Source organism: Malania oleifera, chromosome 11, assembly GCF_029873635.1.
Source record: "Malania oleifera isolate guangnan ecotype guangnan chromosome 11, ASM2987363v1, whole genome shotgun sequence".
Lineage (NCBI taxonomy): Eukaryota > Viridiplantae > Streptophyta > Magnoliopsida > Santalales > Ximeniaceae > Malania > Malania oleifera.
This window is the reverse complement of record NC_080427.1, coordinates 88,501,246-88,526,638: the sequence shown is the minus strand read 5'-3', so window position 1 is coordinate 88,526,638 and position 25,393 is coordinate 88,501,246. Positions and strand designations below refer to the sequence as shown.

At 36.3% G+C, this 25,393-nt stretch overlaps 1 protein-coding gene across 13 annotated transcripts in view; it reads left to right on the top strand.

Annotated features, from left to right (window-relative positions):
• Positions 1-25,393, top strand: part of LOC131168002 (protein RRP6-like 2) — a 60,893-nt gene that overhangs the window by 1,392 nt on the left and 34,108 nt on the right. For all 13 annotated transcript variants that reach the window (XR_009140205.1, XR_009140201.1, XR_009140207.1 and 10 more), the window contains exon 2: positions 20,522-20,677. Coding sequence is in view for 6 of the 13 variants with exons in the window: in XM_058127130.1 (XP_057983113.1) it covers positions 20,522-20,677 (156 nt within the window). In the remaining 7 variants the exon portion in view is untranslated. The remainder of the gene's footprint in view (positions 1-20,521; positions 20,678-25,393) is intronic.

Here is a 25,393-nt window from a genome sequence, read left to right as displayed (position 1 = left end):
TTCATTCAAAGAAATATAAGCGAAGCATTAAGCAATTCATGAAAGCAATGACATGCAAACAGTAAATATTGAAGCAACATTATTCATTAAGCAACACCTCTGTTAATAATGTGTGTCTAGCGAGGGAGGCAAGTAGGCTAAAAACGTTTACAATGACTAGTGAGTTTTACAGAATGATGAACATGATGAACACTCACCCTCCCCTAAAGAGCTTTCTTTGCAATTCTCACTTTGGCACTAGGAAATATCAATGTGTTCGAGGAGTCATACTCCCCTTTTTAACTTTGGGAAAAACTATATTTGAAAAATAACCCTACACTAGTATATACATGATGGTAACCCATACCAAGCACACAAGGCAAGTGGTCACAGAAAAGCATAATGTTCGAGGTGTCATACTCCCCCCTTTGACTTAGGAAAAAACTATCTTTGAAAAATAACCCTATATTAGTATATACATGATGGTAACCTATTCTAAGCACACAAGACAAGTAGTCACAGGCAAGTATAATGCCTTGAACAAGCTTGGCTTGTGACGCTCCCCCACTTATGTGTTCAAGGTCCTCATAGACTTTGACGGTAGGTACTTTTCAACTTTGCACACGAACGGTTACATCTCTTCCATAGAAATTCAGCTAATTTCTTTGTAGCCAAGGCTTTTCCACTTCACTAAGAACTTCTGTCGCTTCTTCCTTGAGGCTGTGAACTTTCTATTTGCAAGAATTTCTTCAACTTCTCGGTTGTTGGGTTGCCCTTATTTCACTTCTGCTTTGGTTGAATGACTTCTCTTTGGGTCTTCGGTGTTGGCATTGAATGACTTGAGACAACTGACGTGAAATGCAGGTTGCACTTTCATCTAAGTCGGAGAATCAATCTCGTAAGAGGCCTTCCCTACCTTGGCGAAGATGAGGACTGGTCCTTCCTATTTATGAAGTGGTCTCCTATCTCGTGTAATGACCTGATCTGTTCAGGATTGAGCTTAACAAACACTTAAGTCACCCACATTGAAGTGCAACAGTCTTCTCCCCTAATATGCCCACTTATTCATTCGCTTTGAAGTCCCAATTCTTTTGGGCATTGAAATAGAACTGAGCCATATCAAGTAGTTGCACCCAATTCTTCCGATTGACATTGACAAAATGGCGCAAGTACTCTTCTAGTAGCCCATTGAATCTCTTTGTTTGTTAGTTTGTCTGTGGATGATAACTCGAAGAGATGTCAAGCTGTGAATTGATGATTCTGAAAAGTTCTTTCTAGAAGTTGCCAGTGAATCTTGAGTCTCGGTCTCTGATGATATCATGGGGAACACCCTAATACTTCATAGTATGCTTGAAGAATAGTTGTACCATCTCCTTTTTCGAACACTATTTCGATGCGGGTACGAAGGTACCATATTTCAAAAACCTGTCTATAACCACAAGTAAAGACCTTGCATCTCTCCCACTTTGGGTGGGTTGTTGATGAAATCCAGTGAGACACTCCCACGGTTTGGTTGGTTTTGGTAGTGGCTCCCATAGTCTTGCAATCTTCTTCCGCTTCACCTTGTCTTGTTGGTAGGTGAGATATGTATGGGTATAATCAATCACATTGTCACGCATGTGTGGCTAATAATATTTTTGCTTCAGTAACGCCAAAGTGCGTTGCCATCTTTGATGTCCGACCCACATGGTATCATGACACTCTCTCAACAATGTCTTCCTTATATCTCCTCCAGCTTGAGGTACAAAGAGCCGACTACCATGGGTTATCAGCAATTCGTCTTCCATTTAGAACTAGCGTGCTTTGCCCTCTTCTATCAACTTTATGAGGTTCTAAGTAGCTGGATCTTTAGTTAGGTTCTCCTTGATGCGCTCCCACATTGTTGTGGTAATTGTACTCTGCGTTAAGTGTGTTACCATTTGTAGGGCTGCCATCTTGGCTTTCTTGCTTAGTGCATTTGCAATTTGGTTCATGTGCCCCACCTTGTGCTCAAATGAAAAATCAAATTCTGTTAAGAATTCCTGCCATCAGCTTTGCTTAGGTGATAATTTTGGCTGTGTGAAGAAGTAGCTAACACCTGAGTTATCCATTTTTAGCGCAAACCTTGGCCCAAGTAGTCAATGTTGTCACACACGGAGACAATGGATCACCGCTAGCATCTTCTTCTCCTAAGCTGTGTACTTTGTTCCACTTCACTAAGCTTATGACTCTTGTACACAATACGACGTCCCTCTTGTAAAAGATTCCTCAAAGGGCGTAGTCTGATGCATTTGTGTGTACCTAGAAGGGTTTCATGATGTTCGAAAGAGCAAGTACCAGATCTCTTATCATGACATCTTTCAAGTCATAAAAGGCTCTCTAGCACTTTTCTGTCTAGTTCCACCATTGACCCTTCTTCAACAGTTCAGTTAAAGGATTAGTTCTTCTTGAGTACCTCTTTACCAACTTTCTGTAGTATTTGATAAGATCAAGAAAGGAATGCATCTCCTTCATTGTCATTGCGATCTTCCATTCTTGAGTGGCTCTTACTTTCTCTATATCCGTCTTGATATGGCGTTGTTCAATTATGTGACCAAGGAATTTTATGCTCCGTTGAGTAAAAAAGCACTTTTTTTTTTCTTCATATACAAGCTCTTCTCCTTCAGCCTATCGAACACCTTTCGTAGATGCTCTTTATATTCTTCCAGAGTAGAACTATAAACAACTATACCATCCAAGTATTTCATGACAAGCTTGTTGAGATACAAAATACCTAGTTCAAGGTACATAGTGTCACAGGCGCATTCGTCAACTCGAATGACATCACCAAGAACTCATATGCCCTATACTGCGTCACACAAGTTGTCTTTGGTTCATCCCCATTAGCTATTCTCACTTGGTAGTAGCCTGACCTCAAGTTAAGTTTAGTGAAGTATTTTGCATGACTCAGCTGATCAAATAAATTGGCAATCAATGGAATATGATACTTGTTGTGCGCTGTCACCTTGTTGAGCATGTGGTAGTCTACACATATCTGCATGCTCCTATCATGTTTCCTCTGCAACAACACCAGTGCTCCGAATGGTGCTTTCGAAGGACGAATATATCCTGCTTCTAGTAGATCATCAAGTTGCTATCTTAGCTCTGCTAGCTTTGGTGGCGCCATTCGATATGATCCCTTAGAAGGTGGATTCATTCTTGGGAACAACTCAATCTCATGCTCCACACCCTATTGTGGAGGCAAGTTGTGAGGTAGCTTATCCGACATCACCTTCTTGTACTTATCCAACACAACTTGGATGGTCGTAGGCATCAACTTTTGGTCAACTTCTTTATCTACCACCAGCGTGGCTTGATACATTTGTTCACCCCTCCTCAATTCTTTCTCGAGTTGTATGGCGGAAGGGAACTTCTCATCGTCACCTTTCTTTGCAACAGCTTGCACCACGCAAGGGTGGTCTCCCATTAGACATAGAGAATCGACAAAAGGCATCGACATTGCCTTAGTCTCGCTTAGGAATTCAATTCCTAAAATAATTTGGAAGTCATCTAATGACACTACTGTGAAATTTGCATGTTGTGCCCATTGCCCAAGCTTCATAGAGATTTATTTGGCTACTCCCAGGGGAGGCTGGGCTATAGAGTTCATTGCTATCATATGTCCTGAATGCTTCTCCAAGGATAAGTTAAGTCTCCTTGCTTTTTCTTGTGAAATAAAGTTACGAGTAGCCCCGTTATCCACCATAGAACGGGTGTTCTTCCCATTGATCCTCAAGTCCACAAACATCAACCCTTTTGCCTGTGTAACTTTTGGTTTTTTTGCTTGCCTCTCCAATGTGTTCACTAGCTAATATTGGACCCATCATTGAGGTATCCTCCTCTTCCTTATTATCCTCTAGTGCCTACTTCATAATGGAAGCTTGTAAGGCATTAAATGATGACTTGTGAGGGCATTTAGCAACTCTATGAGAACTTCAACGTTAGTAGCATGAAATCTTACCTTTACCATTGGGTGTGTTGGATGCTCGAGATGATGAAGCTTCCTTTGAATGTTGGCTCCCCCACTATTGGATTTGCCCTTCTTGAAGGACTTTCCACTGTTTCTATCCAAGCCACACTCATTGGACGAAGCAGAATTATCTCAAGCATGGTCAATCAAGTATTTTGCGGCAGCTTGTATGGTAGACAAGTCTTGAGCTCGTTGTCTATGAAGTTCCGTTCTTACCCATGGTTTCAACCCCTCAAGCAAATAAAACAATTTGTCTTCTTTGACATTTCTCAGATATGCAACATCAAAGTAGAAAATTATTTCACATATTCCCTGATTGATCTAGTGTGCTTGAGGTCTCAGCTTTGTTCTAGCATTGTACGCAACGTTCTCAGGAAAGAATGGGGCCTTGTGTTCTCTCTTCAAGTTTGTACTACAATCAAGAACACAATGTCCACTCTTGACCTCATCGTACTTGGTACGCCATCACAACTTAGTGTCACCAACCAATACATAGTTGTAGTATTAACTTTCACCTATTTTGAGTCCGTCCTCATAGTGCGAAAGTATTGCTCCATTTCAAACAAGAAGTATTCAACTCCTTGTCATCATGGACACCCCCAATACGTCTTGGATCCTGGTATCTTAGTCCTGCTAGTGTTAGAGTTTCCTATAGCAAGAATCATCACATTCACCTTCACAGTAAGATTAACTATCTTAGCCTGCAAGGTCTCTACAGTGTGGTGAAAGTCCTCTAACAATTCCACAATGGAACTTTGTTGATGTCTTTGTTACCAAATGTAACAATCTTGAGCCCAACTCCAATGAGGTGCTTTTTATAGGACAAACTCGTGAGGCCTATAGGACAAAGTGGACAATACCTCACCAGAGTTGGGCCTAAGACCATTACATTTGGTATTAGAGCCACCCTAGGGGTACTATCATGTGGGTGGATTCTACACAGAGGTGTAAGCTACATTGACGAGGGCATCAAAGATCTCGACAGGATAGCATGTCACGGTCCTACATTGGATGTATGGTAGGGAAATCTTGACCTTATAAGGATGGTTTGGATTCAAACTATGTGAGGCTCCTTTTATAGGACAAACCCGTGAGGCCAGAGGGCCAAAGCGGACAATACCTCACAAGAGTTGGGCCCAAGACCATTACATGATGGTAGGCCCCGGAACAATGTCACCATTTAGTACTTAGTTTCTTTTGAAGTAGAGAAACATGGAACATATGGCAAACTTTGGAAATGAGTAGTGAGGCGACTTTTAAGCAGAATGTTTGACCTTAGCAAGAAGTTGAAAGGGGATGCAGCACAGCCTAGAAAGCATAAGCTACACCAGTATTGTGGAGGGTTTGAAAGCAAAGAGGGAGGTGAAGTGGTTAGGGGTGGAATAGGTGGGATATGGAAGGGTTTAAGTTTGAAGAAGGGGCAGTACTGTGGTTAGCAGCAAAGACAGGTTGCAGTACTATTATGGCAGCAGGGAAGGTAAGGGTTTTTGGTTGATAGGATGGAGTTATGATGCTGGACAGTAGTCCAGTAGAGGAGAAGAGAGAGAAATGAGGGAGAGAGAGAGGAGAAGCGAGGAAGAAGAAGAAAGTAGGAATAAGGAAGAAGATGAAGAAGAAGGAAGAAGAGGAAAAGAGGAAGAGGGAGAAACACAGTTCTGAATTCAAATTGATACCTACCTGATAATCATACAATGCACAAAGTACATACACCCAGCATTTAAAATACAAAATATAATTAAAAATAATCCTTAAGTATCTAGGATATTCGACTAACCCTAAATTTGCAAAAACTCCTAAAATATGTAGATTTATTGATTTAAAATAGAGTCTCTAATTTTAAGTCTTCAAACAAAATATGATCGCCCAGAATTATTTGCGAGCAGATTCTCCATTAGGTTATGGTGATAAAGGTAGGGAAATATTGCAAGGTTTTAGCAGTTTAATTGGGTGGAAGAATGGAATAATTGTTCAGGCTCGGAGGAGAGTGGAAATAGAAATTCAGGAACAGTAACGGTGCTTCATGAACTGTACTAGGGGAAGGGGAAGAACAAAGTGCTGTTAGAGAAAGTGAAAGAGGATCATTGTAGGTGCACACATACCTTCAATAACTGAAACAGCTCACAATTTCATTATTCAAATTCCTACCAAAATTTGAAGATTACAATAACAAACAACAACAACAACAACAACAACAACAAACCTTTAAGGGCCGGCTACATGAATCATTTTTCGCCAATTCACCTGAAGAGAATTTTCCTTTATTAGATTACGGGTTATTAAATCCTTCCTCACTACCTCATTCCAAGTTATTTTTGGGCCTACCCTACCCCTTTTCATGTCAGCAACACTAACTCACTCCTCCTCACAGGTGCTCTACTAGGCTTGTGTTGAAAATGCTCAAACCATCTTAGCTGCCCCTCCTTTATCCCGTCTTCAAGCAGTGCTATACCTAAATTATTGCGTATATGCTTGTTCCTTATTTTATCTTTTAATGTTATACCACTCATCCATCTTAACATTCACATTTTAACAACTTTTACTTTTATACATGTTGTTCCTTAGTTGCCCAACATTCTGAACCATAAAGCATAGCGGGCCTCATAAAATATTTAAGGGTATTCTATGATCAAACAACACGCCTGATGTGATCCTCCATTTTATCCAACCTGTTCTAATTCTATGAATTACATCTTCTTCAATTTCCCCTACTACTTGCATAATAGATTCAAGATATTGAAATCAATTAGTTCTATTAATTTCTTGATTATCAATTTTAATCTTGTCTCCACTACTACTCCTTGTATTACTAAAATTATATTTCATATATTCTATCTTATTTCTACTTATCTAAAACTTTTAGACTTTAATGTCGTTCTCCAAAGTTCCAACTTAGATTTCACTCCGCTCCTACTAAAATCAATCAACAAAATATCATCTGCAAACAACATGCATCAAGGGATCTCATTTTGTATATTTCTAGTGAGTTCATCAATAACTAAAGTAAAAAGATAAGGACTCAAAGTAGAACCTTGATGCACACCTATTGTGACTGGAAAATCTCTAGATTCCCCTCTTACAGTTGTAACACTAGTCACTACTCTATCATACATATATTTAATGACCTCAGTATATGTACTACTACCCCCTTCTTTTCTAAGACCCACCAAAGAACTTCCCTAGGTGCTCTATCATATGCTTTCTCTAGGTTAATAAAAAACGAGGCTTCCTTAAACTTTTTAAAAGATAAAAAGCTTCTGTTGTTGATCTCCCAGGCATAAAACTAAATTGATTTTCTAAAATCCTCGTTTCTTGTCTTTTTCTTTGTTCAATTACCCTTTCCCATAATTTCATCGTATGATTCATAATCCTAATTCAACGATAGTTATTATAATTTTAAATATCACATTCGTTTTTGTATATAGGTATTAACGTACTTTCCTCCATTCCTTCGACATTTTCTTGGTTTTTGTAATAATGTTGAATAGATTAGTTAACTAGATATTTCCTTCAATCCCTTAAACATTTCCAAACTTCAATTGGTGTTTTATCTGGTCTTATAGATTTCCCACTTTTCGTATTTTTTAACACCATCTTAACCTCAAGGACTCTAATTTTGCGAATAACTCTCTTATTTTTAGTCTTCTCCTCATTTGTCACTTCCAAGTTCAATCTTTCATTCTGGTTTTCATTAAACAACTTATCAAAAGTATCTTCACCATCTCTCTTTTATGTCTTCTTCTTTAGTTAAGACTTGTCATTTTCATCCTTTATGCATTTTACATCATCTAATTCTTTGCATTTTCTTTCTCTAGCTTTAGAAAGTTTATAAGTCTCTTTTTACTTCTTTTGTATTTGGTCTAGTATATAAATTATTATAAATTCTGTATTTAACTTCACTAGTAGTTTTTTTTGGCATTTTTTCTCGCCTTTTTATATTTTTCAAGATTTTATATATTTCTATAATTTTGGCATATTTTATACCAATTTCTTTTTGTCTTAACAACTTTTTGGACTTCTTGATCCCATCACCAACTTTCTTTACTACCCGAGTAGCTTCCTTTAAACTCTCCTAAAACCTCTTTTGCTATCTGTACAATAGAATTAGCCATTTTGTTCCAAACGGTATTTGCACCTACTTACCCCCTACTGTCCAATCACATTTTTGATCATTTTATCTTTGAATTTTACTATATTATCTCTCTTCAAGCTCCACCACCTAATCCTCTTGTGTTTATTTATGTTACTTTTTTTCTTCCATTTTTAATATGTATATCTAATACTAGGACTCTATGTTGTGTGGTCAAACTTTCACCTGGGATAACTATACAATCCTTACAAGATAGATGATCCCTTCCTAGCTAAGAAAAAATCTATTTGTGTTTTTATTAAGCCCACTCTTGAAAGTTATCAAGTGTTCTTCTCTTTTTATAAAACAAGTATTCAATATTTCAATATAACCAAATTTTAAGACATGGCAAAATCTAAGATTGTATCATAAGCATCCTTTTTATGTCTATATCCATGGCCACCATGTATCCTCTTAGAGCCTATATTTTCCTTTCCAATGTGTCCATTTAAATGACTCCTATGAATGTCTTTTTAGACGTTGGTATCCCTTGTAAAATACTGCCTAACTAAAATTTGAAGATTGCGCTGGCTAAATTAAAGATTTCATCCAAAGTACGATGTGTCTAAGGACCCATAAACTATTGTTCTAGTTTTTATGATTGCTTATATGACTAGTTTTTTACCTTCTAATATTTAAATGAATAGAGAGCTGTGATTAAATTCTTTCAAGAGAAAATAAGGGCTAGGATTTAGGGTTTTTTGCAACTTAGTATCAAATCAGTTTTTCAAAGTTGATCTATAAATTCTTATTTGAGTTTTTTTTTTGTGATTATTGGATTGCAATGTCATGTGCCAGTTAGGTAATGCAGGATCAGGTGATTGGGGAACGTGCCATGTAGGTTGAATGGATTTTTCTAAGGTAGTTTAGGGTTTTCCTCAAAAGAATTTTGTGAAGGTTCTAGAATTATTTTGTAAGTTGTAATAGTAGATATTTTAGGGAAACCTTCTATGGGTTGGATCTTATCCATGTTGGAGATGAAAGGTGATGTTTGACGCGAGGGGCAAGCAAAAATATTACTTTGCGTGTTTTATTAAATTTATATTTTCGTTTTCTTATGTAGAGAATTTATTGGGACAATATTTTTTAGATTTTGATGCCTTAAGATCGGATTTTCAAATCACTGGAAATAATCTCTCCAAGTGTGGAGAGAAGATTGAGTACATCTTGCCCTCCTTATACTAGTATACTCCCAATGGCATGGGAGCCTTGTGCTTTGGGTGTTACATTATCTAGGAAAAAGTAGTATTTTAGTTAGAAAAGAAAAATACAATAAGAAGTGAAAATAATAATTTTGTTTGGCTCTTTTATCAAACATTAGTTGGAAGGATCCTAATCCGTTGGTTGAGGAGGTGGATGGGCTTGGGGAGCGAATTAAAGGTGCTCTTCACCTCATTTTTCATATGATTTAATCCAAGTGCTATACTCTCTCCTTAGAAGTTCTAAAAGCCCCCTCTCTTCTCCTCGAGCTTGGGTTTTTGTTACTTAACTTATTTGCCTATACGATCATAGTGTTTTTTTATTTTTGGTGTGGAAAAGACAGGTTAAGGCTTGCTTAAGTCAAGAATTTATTGCATTAACGATGCGTGGATTTGGCCGGGCATGCAAAAAACCCTAGGTGTGTAGTGTTTGATGTTAAAACCTTATAGTTGATGATTTGATGTGAATGCTTATGAAAGTTGGCATCTGAGCACATTTCAAGTGTGGGCGTAGTCTTAAGGAGGACACATGTTGAGGGTTGACAAATCAACTGTTGCTAATATCAATCATGGAAGGTAGCCTCATGTGAGCAACTCATAGAAGTGGCAATAGGCATCCAAAGCAAGGGAGGCACTTAGAGATTGTGATACTAACGGAAGATGAAGGCAAAAAGTGAAATAAGAAAGAGAAAGGATGAAGAGAATGCGGAGGAAGAAGAATAAAGGAGAGGCAGGAGAGACTGGTATAGTGAGGGAGAGGGAAAACAGGGGAGCTTTAAATTCATTCTAAACTGCAAAACTACTCCATGCATTCAAGTGCCAACTACATACACACCTCACACCTAACTAAAACAATACTTGTCCAATAATGCCCAAAATAACATCAAATATACAACAAACAAAGGTTAGTGCATGTATGCTGAATGGATTCTAAATGGTGCTGACCGTACTTTGCCATATTCTCTTGGTTGAATGAAACCCCACTCTAATGAGCGTGAAGGAATACTCATGAACAGTATCTTCTATAAGCATTGTTACATCCAAAGTGGGGTTGTGGCCTCCCCACTCAACGGGATATCGATGAGAAAAGTCTTGATCCTATTTTATCACTAAGAAATGGGAGGATCCTGAGCGATTGCTGAAATGGAGCCCTAGAAGATAAGATAGGCGACCCAAAAGTGTCATTTTTAAAATGTCAAATTCTCAAGTTCGTGAGTAGTCAAGATCAAGCAAATATCGACTAAATATGAATTTCTTAAGGATGGAAAATGGGCTAATGGCACTGCTATGGAGTTGGAAATTTCTGAAGTTGTGTTTAGGTCTAATGGTTGCCATGATACTATCACCCACATTTAAATTCTTTAACCCTATAATACACATCTGCAACAAGCTTATAATCCATATTACTCATTTGGTCGGGAAAAAAAATGCTAGAATCTTTGAAGGTGTTGCCACTTCCAGTAATATGCTTTCGAGCTTTATTTTTATAAGCATCCCTTCTATGTTCAAGAAATGGATTCTTTCGGCATGTTTCTTTGGAAGACGTGCAGTGCTTTGGTTGGCATTACTCTATTGATTTGCCATGTATTGACTTTCTTTTTGTTTTGCTACTTTCCATTCATGATGGAAATATGTCTTGTTCTCCCTTTTCTTTTTCTTTTTCCTTTTTCATTATTGTACTCCTTTCTTCCTTCAATGCAATTCTTTGTTTATCAAAAAAAAAAAAATATTACTCATTCCAAGTTTACGCTTGACCTTCGAATGCAAATCACGGATGCAATGAATGAAGATAAATGCATTTTGTGGTAAAAGGGACAAGATGAAAGAGCGCATTGGGGTTTGTAACCAGATATTCTAAATGATGTAATGGCCAATTAAAGGTGTCTGCTAGAGAGCAAATAGGTGCACATAGATGCAATTTTGTCGAGTGGGTAAAAATAAACAGTGGTGTCCTACTTGGCTACCACCTCATTCAGATGGATAAGACTATTTTAGAAGAAAGCAACTTAACAATGATGTTTCCTCTACAGTCAATTGAAAAGAGGAGTTTAAAACCTCCATGTTAGTTGAATATGAACTGACATAACATAATGAAGGTTGGGATGTAATTATTCTTTAAAAGCTGAAAAAAAGATTATAAAAATAGACTCTGCAGATAATGTTTAGTTTTGCAGCTCAAAGCTCGTGAGAAAACACTGATCTTTTGGCTAAATGGTTGTGATGGTTTCCTTTGGAGGTGCATTCCCTTTGGCACAGGGTTATAAAAGTAAGCTTGGCTTACAAGAAAATGAGTGGGATGCCAATGGGGTCTTAGAGAAGTTATTTAGAGAGTCCTTGGAGGTTCATTTTTGCAAGTTTACCCTTTCAATATCCTCTAACAAAGTTTGGATTGGGTAATCATATTCGGTTTTGGGAAGATGTTAGGGTGGGGGGGTGTTGCATTGTCGTGTTCCTTTGCTCAATTGTATCGTCTTTCTTCTTGTCACAATGATGTGATTTCCTCCTTTATTGTTTATGATGATGACTGTTGTTCTTGGGATTTTTGTTTTAGAAGGGATTTGAATAATAGAGAGTTGGAGGAGCTTTCTCTTTGCTTATTGTGCTCTAGGGTAATATATCTCATGTAGGAGTGATGGTAGAAATTGGTGTTTTTTTGGATTCCTCATGAGATTATTTGTGTAGATCCTCTTTCTTTCATTTGGTTAAGGATGATGTGTTTTCCTCTTTATCAGGGCATATGGAAGGCTAAAGTCTTGTGACTCTTGCCTAATATAAAGGCATTTGTTTTGCTGATTGTCCTGATTAGAGTCAACACCAACAATTTGCTGCAGAGTAGGAGGTCTTCTAAGGCTTTATATCTAGATATGTGTCTCATGTGCGGAAGTAGCTCCAAGGATGTTCCTCATTTGTCTCTACAATTCTCATTTGCATGGGGTTTTTGGAGTACTTTATTTGGACTCACTTGGTGAAGTATGGGTGTGTCAAAAGTTAGTGGATCAACTCTTTAATATTTCTTTTGAGTTTTGTCAGTTTTGGGAAGGGTAAGGATGTTTGGAGGTTGTGGAGGTGTGGTCTTTTGCTGTTCTTGGGCAATTTGGTTGAAAAGGAATTCTAGAATATTTTCTGGAAGGAGATTAATTGGATCTTCTTGGGACAGGGTGTGGTATTTGGATTCTCTTTGGGCTTATAGTGTAGGCAGTTTTAAGGGATGTGCTTTTGAGGATGTCATGAGACTGGGTGGCATTGTTGAGTTGATGCTGGTTGGGGTTTATTTTTTTATTTTTTATTTTTTTTCCCAATTAGGAGTATAGAACTGAAGCTTCAAACTCCAGGGAAGTCAGGTGTAGATTTCGCTAAATTTGCTCATTGATGGGAGGTTGGGATCCATTTTGCTCTAGTTCTAGAAGACTTTGGACCAAACATAAACCTTTTGATGCCTTTGGGCGAATAAAAACATGTATTGGGCCACATTATTGAAGCGTAAAAAGGGCAAAAAAACCCCAATCCAGGTAATAGAGTAGGATCTGTACGATTCTACGATTCCAATTCAATGATTCTGCCAATTCTTTTACGATTCTACCATGATTTTACATGATTTTGATTTTTGTTGCGGCTTAGATCGTTTGTGTGAATCGGGATCGTAGAATTGTACGATCCAATGATCAAGATTGCAATTTTAATAACCATGCTGTCAGTGCTATTAATTTCTTGATTACCTAGTTTAATCTTCTCTTTGTTGCTACCCCTTACCTTACTGAAATTACATTTCAAAAATTCTGTCTTATTCCTACTTATCGTATACCCTTTAGACTCTAATGTGGCTTTCCAAAGTTCTAATTTAGAATCCACTCTGCTCCTGCTATTATTAATTAACATGATATCATCTGCAAACAACATACACCAAGGGATCTCATTCTAGATATTCCTAGTAGTTTCATCAATTAGTAAAGTAAAAAGAAGAGGACTCAAAGTAGAACCTTGATGAGCACTTATTGTGATTGGAAACTCTCTAGAATCTCCTCCTACAGTCCTAACGCTAGTCACTACTCTATCATACATATCCTTAATGGCCTCCGTATATCCACTGCAAACTCCCTTCTTTTATAATACCTACCAAAGCACTTCCTTAGGTACTCTATCATAAGCTTTCTCTAGATCAATAAAAATCATATGCAAGTCCTTCTTTTCCCTAAACTTTTCCATTAAACTTCTTAAAAGATAAATAACTTCTATTGTTGATATTCCAGTCATAAAACCAAATTGATTTTTTGAAATCTTCATTTTTAATCTTATTCTACGTTCAATTATCCTTTCCCATAATTTCATCGTATGACTCATAATCTTAATTCCACAATAGTTATTACGGTTTTAAATATTGCCTTTGTTTTTATACAAAGGTACTAACATACTTTTCCTCCATTCTTCTGATATTTTCTGGTTGTTATGATATTTTTGAATAGACTGGTTAACCAAATAATTCCTTTATCCCCTAAACATTTCCAAACTTAAATTTGTATTTTATTTGGAACTATTGATTTCCCACATTTCATCTTTTTTAAAGCCATCTTAACTGCAAGGTCTAATTTTACGAATAAATCTCCTATTTTTTATCTTCTCTTCATTTGCCACTTCCAAGTTCAATCTTTCATTTTGGTTTTCATTGAACAACTCATCAAAGTATCTCCCCCGCCTTTCTTTTATGTCTTCTTCTCAAATACCTACATTATCATTCTTGTCCTTTATACATTTTACAGAACCTAAATCTTTGCATTTTCTTTTTTATAGCTCTAGCAAGTGTATAAATATCCTTTTCTCCTTTTGTATCTAGCTTAGTATAAAAAGTATCATAAGCTCTTTGTTTAGCTTCATTGATAGTCTTTTTTGCATTTTTTCTCGATTCTTTATATTTTTCAATATTTTCTATATTTCTACGATTTTGCCATATCTTATACCAATTTATTTTTGTCTTAACGGCTTTCTGGACTTCTTGATCCCATCACCAACCTTCTTTACTATCCAACTATCTTCCTTTGGACTCACCTAAAACTTCTTTTGCTATCCTTACGATAGAATTCGTCATTTTATTCCAAGCAGTATTTGCATCAACTTTATCCCTTATTGTCCAATCACGCTCTTTATTCATTTTATCTTTGAATTTTACTATATTATCTTCCTTTAAGTTCCACAACTAGTTCTCTTGTGTTGATATATGCTACTCTTTCTCGCCCATTTTTAAATATCTAATACTAAGACTCTATGTTGTATAGCCAAATTTTTACTTGGAATAACTTTGCAGTCCTTACAAGATAGCAAGATAGATAGTTTTCGTTCTTAGTTAAGAAGAAATCTGTTTGGCTTTAATTGTACCCACTCTTGAAATTCATTTAAGTGTTCTTCTGTTTTTATAAGGCAAGTATTATAACCAAATTCTAAGACATGTGAAATCTAAGATTGTATCACCGACCTCATTGTTATTTCCATATCCATGACCTCCATGTATCCTCTCATATCCTATATTATCCTTGCCAATGTGACCGGTCAAATTAGCTCCTATGAATGTCTTTTCAAACATTGACTTCCCTTGTAAAATACTACCCGTATCTTCCTAAAATTGTCTTTCAGATTTTCTGGTAAGTCTATTTGGGGAACATATGCACTAATGACGTTCACTATTTCTAGGCCTAAAACTATCCTAATTTTAATGATCCTATCTCCTATTTTTTTTAACATCTATAACATTATCTTTTAGGTCTTCATTTACAATAATACCCACCTCGTTTTTATGTTTCTCTCTACCACCAGTATACCAAAGTTTAAATCCTTATTTTTCAGTTTCTCTAGCTTACTCTCCTACCCATTTCTTTTGTTGATGGCAAATTAAGTTGATTTTCCTTCTAAACATTATTTCCACACTTTTTCCCGTAAGAGCCCCTATATTCCAAGTTGCTAATCTTATCTTAGTTTCTTATACTAACTTATTAACCCTCTCCCTTTTATACTTACATGGTCTATTCCCTTGATCTAGGTGAATTTGGTAAGAATTCATGATAATAAGATCTTACAAAGTTTTACATTGGCTGTCAGCTACCTAACACAACCCTACTCTTTTATCTGGGCTTGGGATGGGGTGTGTGAACAAAGAATTTGTGTTACAAAGGAGAAGTACACGTTTGCATATTTTTTAACAAACTTATTTCACATATATAATTTTCTAAGTCACACGCTACAACTAGTAAAAACCACACACAAATATAATGCATTAATGAAATACAATTTTGGGTGTGAATCCAAGCTAGACAAGAAACCATGTAATAGTACTTTTTGGAAAAAATATTGTTATATTCCAAGACCTGCAAATGAAAACACAAAAAAAAAAAAAAAAACTCCAAAATGCATATATTAAGCCTACAAATCTTAAACGCAAAAATCACCACAGCTAGCTAACCAACTATTGAAAAAAAAAAATTAATAATAGTAATAATAAAAGAAATAATAAGAGAGGAAAAGATCTCATCAGTGGCTAAAATTTCAAAGGTAAAGAAAAACTGCCTGAAAATACCCTTTGACGCAAGGAAATGAATGTTGGTAATGAGAATCAATTGAAGACTAATTAAGCAACGAGGGGTTGCAAGAATTCTTCAATCTAGAATCAAGCAATGCCCCAATATAAACTCCACAGAATCCAATTTAAAAATCTAGATTTCGAGTGAAAAAAATCATTGGGCGTGACATAAGAAACTCTTAAGAGTCAATTTCAAACAAAGTTGGATGCCGTAATGTAACTGTGATGGTAGCCAGTTATGAAATACTGCTATAAGTACCCTTGACACTGAAAATTTAACATCAAAAGCGAATACAAAAATTCATGCCAAAATCAAATTGATGAATATGTAAAGCAATGAGGGATTTCAAGAATTCTTCATAGCAAAATCAAGATTCAGCAATGAAGTTGAACATTCAGCTGCTATAAATGCTTGCTGGTAGAGTGGATGGTGATGCTCATTGAAACAAGTCAGATAAAAGAGAGAAAAAGAGAGTTGAGGAGTCCCCCAAAATCTTGATCACTCCTGTGCCTTACGGTTCAAGAAATTCCAAAATTTTCGCAAGAAATTCGAAGCGGTCAAGCTCCTCCAAAAATCAAAACCTTGGTTCTGATAGAAGATTTTGTACCTTGAAAAATTCAAGCTTGAAATAGAGAAAACATAAAAGATCTAAAATCTTCCATTTGTTCAGCACCTTGAGAAGTCCCGAATCTGTACAGCGACGAAGGCTGGTATGGAGAAATCCCAAATCTGTATGGCTGCTGCAGCGTGCAGTGGAGTGGAGGCGTTCGGCGGCGTGTGTTGTCTGCGGCTAAGGGGAGCTTCGAAGTTGATGACGGTGGAGTGAAGGCATGCATCCACTCCAAAAAAAAATGTTTGAAATTCATAATTTTTTGTTATATATAGATCATTTCTATCTATAACAACTCCTATTTGGGCAGATTGAAGAATTCTTGCAATTCCTTGTTGCTTTAACATTCTTCAATTGATTCTCATTACCATCATCAATTTTCCTGCATAAAAGGGTGTTTTTCAAGCAGTTGTCTTCACCTTTTTAGTTTCAACCTCTGCTGAGATCTTCTCCTCTCTTGTTATTTCTTTTCTTATTAATGTTATTAAATATATATTTTTTTCAATAGTTGGTTAGCTGTGGTGGTTTTTTGTCTAGGATTTGTAGGCTTAATATTTGTTTTTTGTGTTTTCTATTTTCGTTTGCAAGTCTTGGAATATAACAAATTATTTATTTATTTATTTATTTTTCAAAAAGTACTATTGCGTGGATTTTAGTTTAGCTTGTATGCACACTCAAAATTGTATGTTTTAAATTTTTTTTAATGCATTTTATTGTGTGAGTAGTTTCTACTAGTTGTAGGGTGTAACTTAGAAAACTCTCTTTGTGAAATAAGTTTGCTAAAATAAAAAAAAAAAAACAAAAACATGTACTTTGCCTGTGTAACACAAAGTCTTTGTACACAGCCAGTCCTAGGCCCAAATAAAGGAGCAAGATTGTGTTAGGTAGCTGACAACCAATGTAAAACTTTGTCAGATCTTTTTATCGTGAATTCTTACCAAAATCACCTAGATCAAGGGAATAGACTGGGTCAGTATAAAACGGAGAGGGTTAATAAGTTAGTACAAGAAAATAAGATAAGATTAGCAACTTGGAATATAGGAACTCTTACGAGAAAAAGTATGGAAATAGTGGAAATAATGTTTAGAAGGAAAATCAACTTAATCTGCCTTCAATTGACTAATTGGGTAGGAGAGTAAGCTAGAGAAATTGAAAAATCAGGACTTAAACTTTGGTATACTGGTGGAGAGAAACATAAAGGTGGGTATTATTGTGGATAGAAACCTAAAATATAATGTTGTATATGTTAAAAAAATAGGGGACAGGATCATTAAAATTAGGATAGTTTTAGGCCTAGAAATAGTGAACATCATTAGTGTGTATGCTCCCCAGATAGGCTTAGCAGAAAATCTGAAAATTCAATTTTGGGAAAATACGGATAGCATTTTACAAGGGATACCAATGTGTGAAAAGACATTCATAGGAGCTAATTTGAACGGTCACATTGGTAAGGATAATATAGGATATGAGAGGATGCATGGAGGTCATGGATATGGAGATAAAAATGAGGCTGGTGACACAATATTAGATTTTGCCATGTGTTACAATTTGATTATATTGAATACTTGCTTTATGAAAAGAAAAGAGCACTTAATAACTTTCAAGAGTGGATACAATAAAAGCCAAATAGATTTCTTCTTAACTAAGAATGGGGACTGTCTATCTTGTAAGAATTGTAAAGTTATTCCAGGTGAAAGTTTGGCTACACAACATAAAGTCTTGGTGTTAGATATGTATATTAAAAAATGGAAGAGGAGTAGCATAAATCAACACAAGAGGACTAGATGGTGGAACTTGAAGGGAGATAATATAATAAAATTCAAAGATAAAATGAACAAAAGCGTGATTGGACTATAGGGGATAAGGTTGATGCAAATACTGGAATAAAATGAAGAATGCTATTGTAAGGATAACAAAATAGATTTTAGGTGAGTCCAAAGGAAGATACTTGGGTAGTAAAGAAAGTTGGTGGTGGGATCAAGAAGTCCAAAAAGCTGTTAAGCCAAAAAGATATTGGTATAAGATATGGCAAAATTGTAGAATTATAGAAAATATTGAAAAATATAAAGAAGCGAGAAAAAAATTCAAAAAAGATTGTCAATGAAGCTAAACATAGAGCTTATGATACTTCATGTACTACACTAGATACAAAGAAAGGAGAAAAAAGACATTTATAAGCTTGCTAAAGCTATAGAAAGAAAATGCAAAGATTTAGGTTTTGTAAAATGTATAAAGGACGAGAATGATAATGTCTTTATTAGAGAAGAAGACATAAAAGAAAGGTGGCAGAGATATTTTGATAAGTTGTTCAATGAAAACCAAAACGAAAGATTGAACTCGGAAGTGACAAATGATGAGAAGATTAAAAATAGGAGATTGATTCATAAAATTAGCGACCTTGAAGTTAAGATGACATTAAAAAAGATGAAAAGTGGGAAATCTATAGGATTAGATAAAATACAAATTGAAGTTTGGAAATGTTTAGGGGATAAAGGAATTATTTGGTTAACTAATCTATTCAATAATATTATAAAAACCTCGAAAATGTTAGAAGAATAGTGGAAAAGTATGTTAGTACCTCTATATAAAAACAAATGCGATATTGAAAACTGTAATATGAAATTAAGATTATAAGTCATACGATGAAATTATGGGAAAAGGGTAATTGAACATAGAGTAAGATTAGAAATGAAGATTTCAGAAAATCAATTTGGTTTTTTGCTTGGGTGATCAACAATAGAAGCTATTTATCTTTTTAGAAGTTTAATGGAAAATTTTAGGGAAAAGAAGGACTTGCATAAGGTTTTTAGTGATCCAGAGAAAGCTTATGATAGAGTACCTAGGGAAGTGCTTTGGTGGGTATTATAAAAGAAGGGAGTTTGCAGTAGATATACGAAGGTCATTAAGGATATATGTATGATAGAGTAGTGACTAGCGTCAGGACCGTAGGAGGAGCGTCTATAGAGTTCCCAGTCTCGATAGGTGTTCATCAAGGTTATACTTTGAGTCCTTATTTTTTTGCTTTAGTAATTGATGAAATTACTGAGAATATCCAAAATGAGATCCCTTGGTGTATATTGTTTGCAGATGATATCGTGTTAATTGGGAGCGGAGCGGAGTCTAAATTAGAACTTTGGAGAGCCACATTAGAGTCTAAAAGGTTTAGGATAAGGAGGAATAAGACATAATATTTGAAATGTAATTTTAGTAATGTATGGAGTAGCAATAGAGAGAAGATTAAATTGGATAATCAAAAAGAGATTAAGAACACTGATATATTTAGATATCTTGGATCTATTATGCAAGGTGAAGGGGAAATTGAAGAAGATGTGGTACATAAAATTAAGATGGGTTGGGTAAAATGGAGGAGTGCATTAGGTGTGTTGTGTGATCGTAGAATACCGTTAAAAATAAAAGAAAAGTTTTATAAGACAGCTATAAGGCCAGCTATGCTTTTTTTTAGAATGCTGGGCAACTAAGAAACAGCATATATAAAAATGAAAGTTGTTGAGATGCGTATGCTAAGACGGATGAGTAGTTTAACAATAAAAGATAAAGTAAGAAATGAACATATATGCAAAAATTTAGGCATAGCACCGGTTGAAAACAAGATAAGCACCGGTTGAAAACAAGATAAGGGAGTGGTGACTTTGATGGTTTGGGGCATTTAAAATGCAGGCCTAGTAGAACACCTATGAGAAGGAGTGAGTTATGGTTTTTGGCATGAAAAGGGGTAGGGTAGGCTTAAAATTACTTGGAATTAGGTAGTGAGGAAGGATTTAATAGTCCTTAATCTAATAGAGGAAAATGCTCTGGATCCGGGGAATTGACGGAAATTAATTCATGTAGCCGACCCCACCTACTAGGACTTATGGCTTGCTGTTGTTGTATATAGATCATTTCTAAAAAATGGTTAGTCTCATTTTTGCTCAAACTATGTAATTATTCTGTTTTATTTTAATTTTCTCTTTCTTTGCTGCTTTTCAATTATGCTTGCCAACATTTAGAGTCATTTTATATTGCTAACTATTACTACTATATTTTCATCGGTTACAGGAGAAGATCTCTATTTTTGATTTTATTGATAGAAATATCAAGAGCATTGAGCCAGCAAAACCGCCGCCAATAGAGTCTACCCCCTTCAAGCTTGTAGAAGAAATCAAAGACTTGAAGGCTTTGGCTGCAAAGTTGGGTGCTGTGAATGAGTTTGCGGTAAAATTTGACTGTCATGATTAGCTTTTATTTACATATTTATGTGGTCCAAATGGTCAGAATTTTCCATATGTTTTGAAAATGTCCTTTCCAAGTCGCAAAGATGAGGATGGGGCATCCTCCAAAAGAAAACAACAAATTGATATAAGAAAACAAAGTCAACAATGCTTTCATTACATGCTGAATATTGGAATGGGGGATTGCTTATTTGAAACCAAAAGAACAAGACAACAAGGAAGCCATGAAGATTTTCTCTCTCAAAGCAGCTGTGAGGACAAAAATCTCCCCATACACAAAATTCCTCTTCATTCAGATACACAAAACTACGTCAAAAACAGCATCGCACAAAAAAATGAAAAACTGGCTCAGAGTGTAGTGGATTTCTTCTTGCTACCGTTCCTAATGAATCAACTGGTATTGGACTGCTCTCAAAGTCAAAGGTAATGGGGATTACTCTTAACTAAGCCTAAAGGCTGCCCTGCTTAAGCATGAAATTCATTGGAAAAGGCGACGGTAGCAAAGGCAGAAGGAAAAAGCTTAGTCACCAGTTTCAAAAAATTTTAGCATTATTCCCCCTGACACTTGTACACGGCAAAGACTCTTGAAACTGTCTGTATAAATCCATTGCTCGTAAAGGAGAAAGAGCTTCCAGATACTCCAAGCCACAGAAAAATGCGAAGGAGATGATGGTGAGTCTCACAACTGCAAAAGAAAAAAAACGCAGAACACATTCAGATGATGAACTTTTTGCATTGTGTGCCCCATCTGTAGCAAATTGTTGGTGTCAACTCTGTTAAGGATGGTTAACTAAGAACACCCGGATTTTACTTTCTGGATACATCCATAGGAAAGGGATTGTGAGAAGGCGAGTGCATTATATGAGAATAAAATTCACCAGGAAAAAAATCTCTTGAGCTATTTGTGATCTAAATCCTCCCATCCCTTCTAAAAGAAGGGTGTAACTACAGCAAACTAAAAGTAGAAGATAAATCCTTCCCTTGCCTATCATTGAGATTTGTGAAAAAAACAAAAAAGTTCAAGAATTAGAATCCTCATCTGTTACAAAAACAGCTAGAAATAGGAGCATCATGAAGACCAGAGAGATGATATAGATGTGAAAAAACAATTGACAAAAGCTTTTGCACCAGATACTTTTCTAATGCGTGTGTTTTCTAATTTTTTAATTTTCTTTATTTTGGTGTTTGCCTGTACATGGAACATGCTTTAATTGAAATTGACTTTGCATTATTTTACCATTTAATTTTCTCGTTCATAAAATTTTTATGTACAGCATGTCTTGGCTGGTAAAATACAACTCAACAACCTTCTGTGCTAAGAAACATGAAAATAAGACATAGAATTCATGTTGTATTTTGTAGGAGGTCATGAATCTGCCTAGGATTAAATGAAGATCATAATTATAGTCTTCCTCAGTTTTAGTATTGCTTTCTTGATATCTCAGTTATCTTCATCACCACTAGATTTTACAAGTCTGCCCATGTTTACTCTTAGCAGCTTGATAATTGTGGAAATGTTTGTCATCTGCATTTCTAGGGTTGGTGCATTTTAATGAAATCAAAATTTTGGAAAATTTTCATTATGGATTAAGGGGCACCTTCTGATTGAGGTGCATCTCTTGACGTCTGTGTAAGTTCAAATTTGAGAGTGTAGGATGATTTTTCAATTGATGTGGAGGTCGAATGACTTTTGTGTTGAGATGTGTTCTCCCGTGAGTGAGGCGACAGTCCAGCAGTGGCTTGAGTTTGCAGCAGCAGCAACCAGTTGCAGGAGAAGTAAAAGTCTTTTTGTAGCCCAGGATTGAGCAAGGTGGGCCCAATATAAGAATTGTTTTTGAGTTGGGCCATTATTTATCTTCCTTCAATGTTTGGCTTGGCCTAGTCCAAGATTGTGTCTTCTCAGCCCATGAACATTCTAAGCAGTTGACCCAAGCCTGAGGTTTGCTAAATCTTTCAAGTGCAGCCCAAGCTCTAGTGATTAAATTGGGTTAGCCCTAGTATTCCATGAAATGGATTTTTAAGAAGGTCCAAGATGCAACTATTTTGTTTGCCCAGCAACAGTCCTGGGAAAGGGGGGAGGGGATCCAGACCAATGGAAACAAAATGTGAAGCTTTTATCATTTACAACAGAAATTGGCAATGGTGTTAAGCTACAGGGTCTACCAATTTGAAGGACTTTGCAAGGTTGGCTGACCATCTTGATGCGTAGGTTCCCTCTACTCTTGGGATTTATGGATTTTCCCAAGCACAAGGGGATGCCAATCAAATCATCTAACACAAATCGAAAACCATCTTCTAAGCTGAAGGGGAATCTTTCACAGCCTCTAAAACTTTTGTCGTTATAGGTCTTCTCTGGTGAGACTGATTGATCTTCCCCATTATGCCTGCTGCCTCTAAAAATGGATTTGATAAATAGATTGGGGAAGTCTGCTGGGAAATTAGAATGTTTGAATGGATTTAAAAGCAGGTACATTCAGATGGATCTAACATGGCAGCCTCTTGGATGAGGGTAATGCTGCAGGGTTGATGGGGAAGATCTTTACAGAGCAATGCCTTCATCCAAATTGCATGCTGAAAGAGGTCTGAAGTGAAATAAAGATGGAAGTTTTCCCTTCGGGGTGATTAGATAATGTAGAGGTTCTGCAGAGAAGGGTTCTGAGGATAGCTCTTCAATGGAGAATGAAAAATGAGGTGTTGAGTAAGATGAAGAGAGTAAGTTTGGTAGTGAGTTTGGGTGTGATGCCGGTTTATTATTTGATGAATTTTTTGTACATTATGGTTGTGATTTGTACTCATTTGACTCCATAGTTTTTCCCATTTGTCAGTTACAGTAGATTTGGAAGGGTTTCTTATTTTCAATGAAGAAGAAAATTTTTTGAAAAATATATAATGTTGATGTGTGGGGGTGGAAAATAAAAAATGATCTCAAAGGGGGTGTTATTTTGCCCACTGCACCTTCATTAATTGAGGTTTGTGCAAAGGATATTGGAGCATAAGATCCTCTGGAGGAGATGAGCCCAAGGTGGTTGCTGTTGGAGGGAAATAGGTTAGATTGTGATAAGGGCAAGAAGAAAAATGCAAAGAAAGTTTGACAGTTTAAAGTGCTCTATAAACTATGATGGGTAAGGGTTTGAGGAAAGGCTTCTTGAATAAGTTGTTTTTTTTTTTTCAAATTTTTTTCTTCCTTTTCTTCTTGAAGAGGCTAGAGAGTATATATTGGGGGCACTGAGGGGATCCCAACCTAAGAGCAAACAAAATAAGCCATTCAACAAAAAGATATTGGCCAAAAAATAGACAAGTTTAAAGAGGATAGTATTGAGTGGAAAGGTGGTAAAATGACAACTTTTGCAGTTAAATCATGCTACAATCCGCTAATAAAGGGGAGGTGAAGCTTCTTGGGAAGCTATACTCGCAAGGACATTGGGGGGCTGGGGGTGCTGGATTTCAGATAGCTGTTGCTATATGTGCTAGAAGTATGGAGAATGTCACCTTCTCCTCCCCTGAAAAGTGGTGCATTGGCTTGGAACTTTCTATAGCAGTCGTTCGGGGATCATTGGGTCATGTTGTGCTGTTCACTTCCTGCTGGAGTGTTGGAACTCTGAGGATATACCAGGAGAAAAGAAGTACGTTTGGGGTCTGATTAATTCCTCTATGTCTTTTTTCTTTTTTCTGTGTACATAGAGGGGAAGAATTAACAGTCTTCAATGGGATTGAGCAATCTACTCAAAAGCTGAAGATCATGATAACACAGATGCCCTTTTCTTTGGGAAACTTGGATTCTGTATCCTGACTGTAACCTGGAAATACCAGGAGAAAAGAAGTACGTTTGGGGTCTGATTAATTCCTCTATGTAATTTTTCTTTTTTCCGTGTACATGGAGGGGAAGAATTAACAGTCTTCAATGGGATTGAGCAATCTACTCAAAAGCTGAAGATCATGACAACACAGATGCTCTTTTCTTTGGGAAACTTGAATTCTGTATCCTGATTGTAACCTGGACTGAATCATATTGAGACTTCTTGTCCTCCCTTAGCTAGTATATCTTTCATCCTTCAGTAACAAATTTTCTTTTGTCAGCAAAAAAGTATTTAGAGCTTTCACATTCAGAAGTTGAACAATTTCTGTAACCATTTATATCCAGCAGGTTGTGAGAGTCATGTTAGTAGTTTCAACATTTATCTTGAATGCACCTGCTGGATATAAATGGTTACAGAAATTGTTCAACTTCTGAATGTGAAAGCACTAAATACTTTTTTGCTGACAAAAGAAAATTTGTTACTGAAGGATGAAAGATATACTAGCTAAGGGATGACAAGAAGTCTCAATACGGTTCAGTCCAGGTGCATGAGCGATATGATGAAACTTTGTGATAACTATTTAAAATGTAGAATGCACTTCATCTTCTTGCATGAATTTGATGTGAATGGATTGCACATGAGCATTTGTTTTGCCTTATGCTGACTTGGGTGTTGTGGAGGTTTTCTGAAGAGTTTGGAGAAGCATTAGTAGTGTTGCCTCCTGTTTACAAGGATATTGTGGGGGTATGCTAAAGAATACAGAGAATCATGGCCTGGTTTTTGGTGAAATAACTTCAATCATACATCTTATGAAGATCCCTATGGGGTTTTCTTGTGCTTTATCCAAAACATATGAATGCCATACCATCTTGAAAATTCTTATACTTGTATCATGCTACACT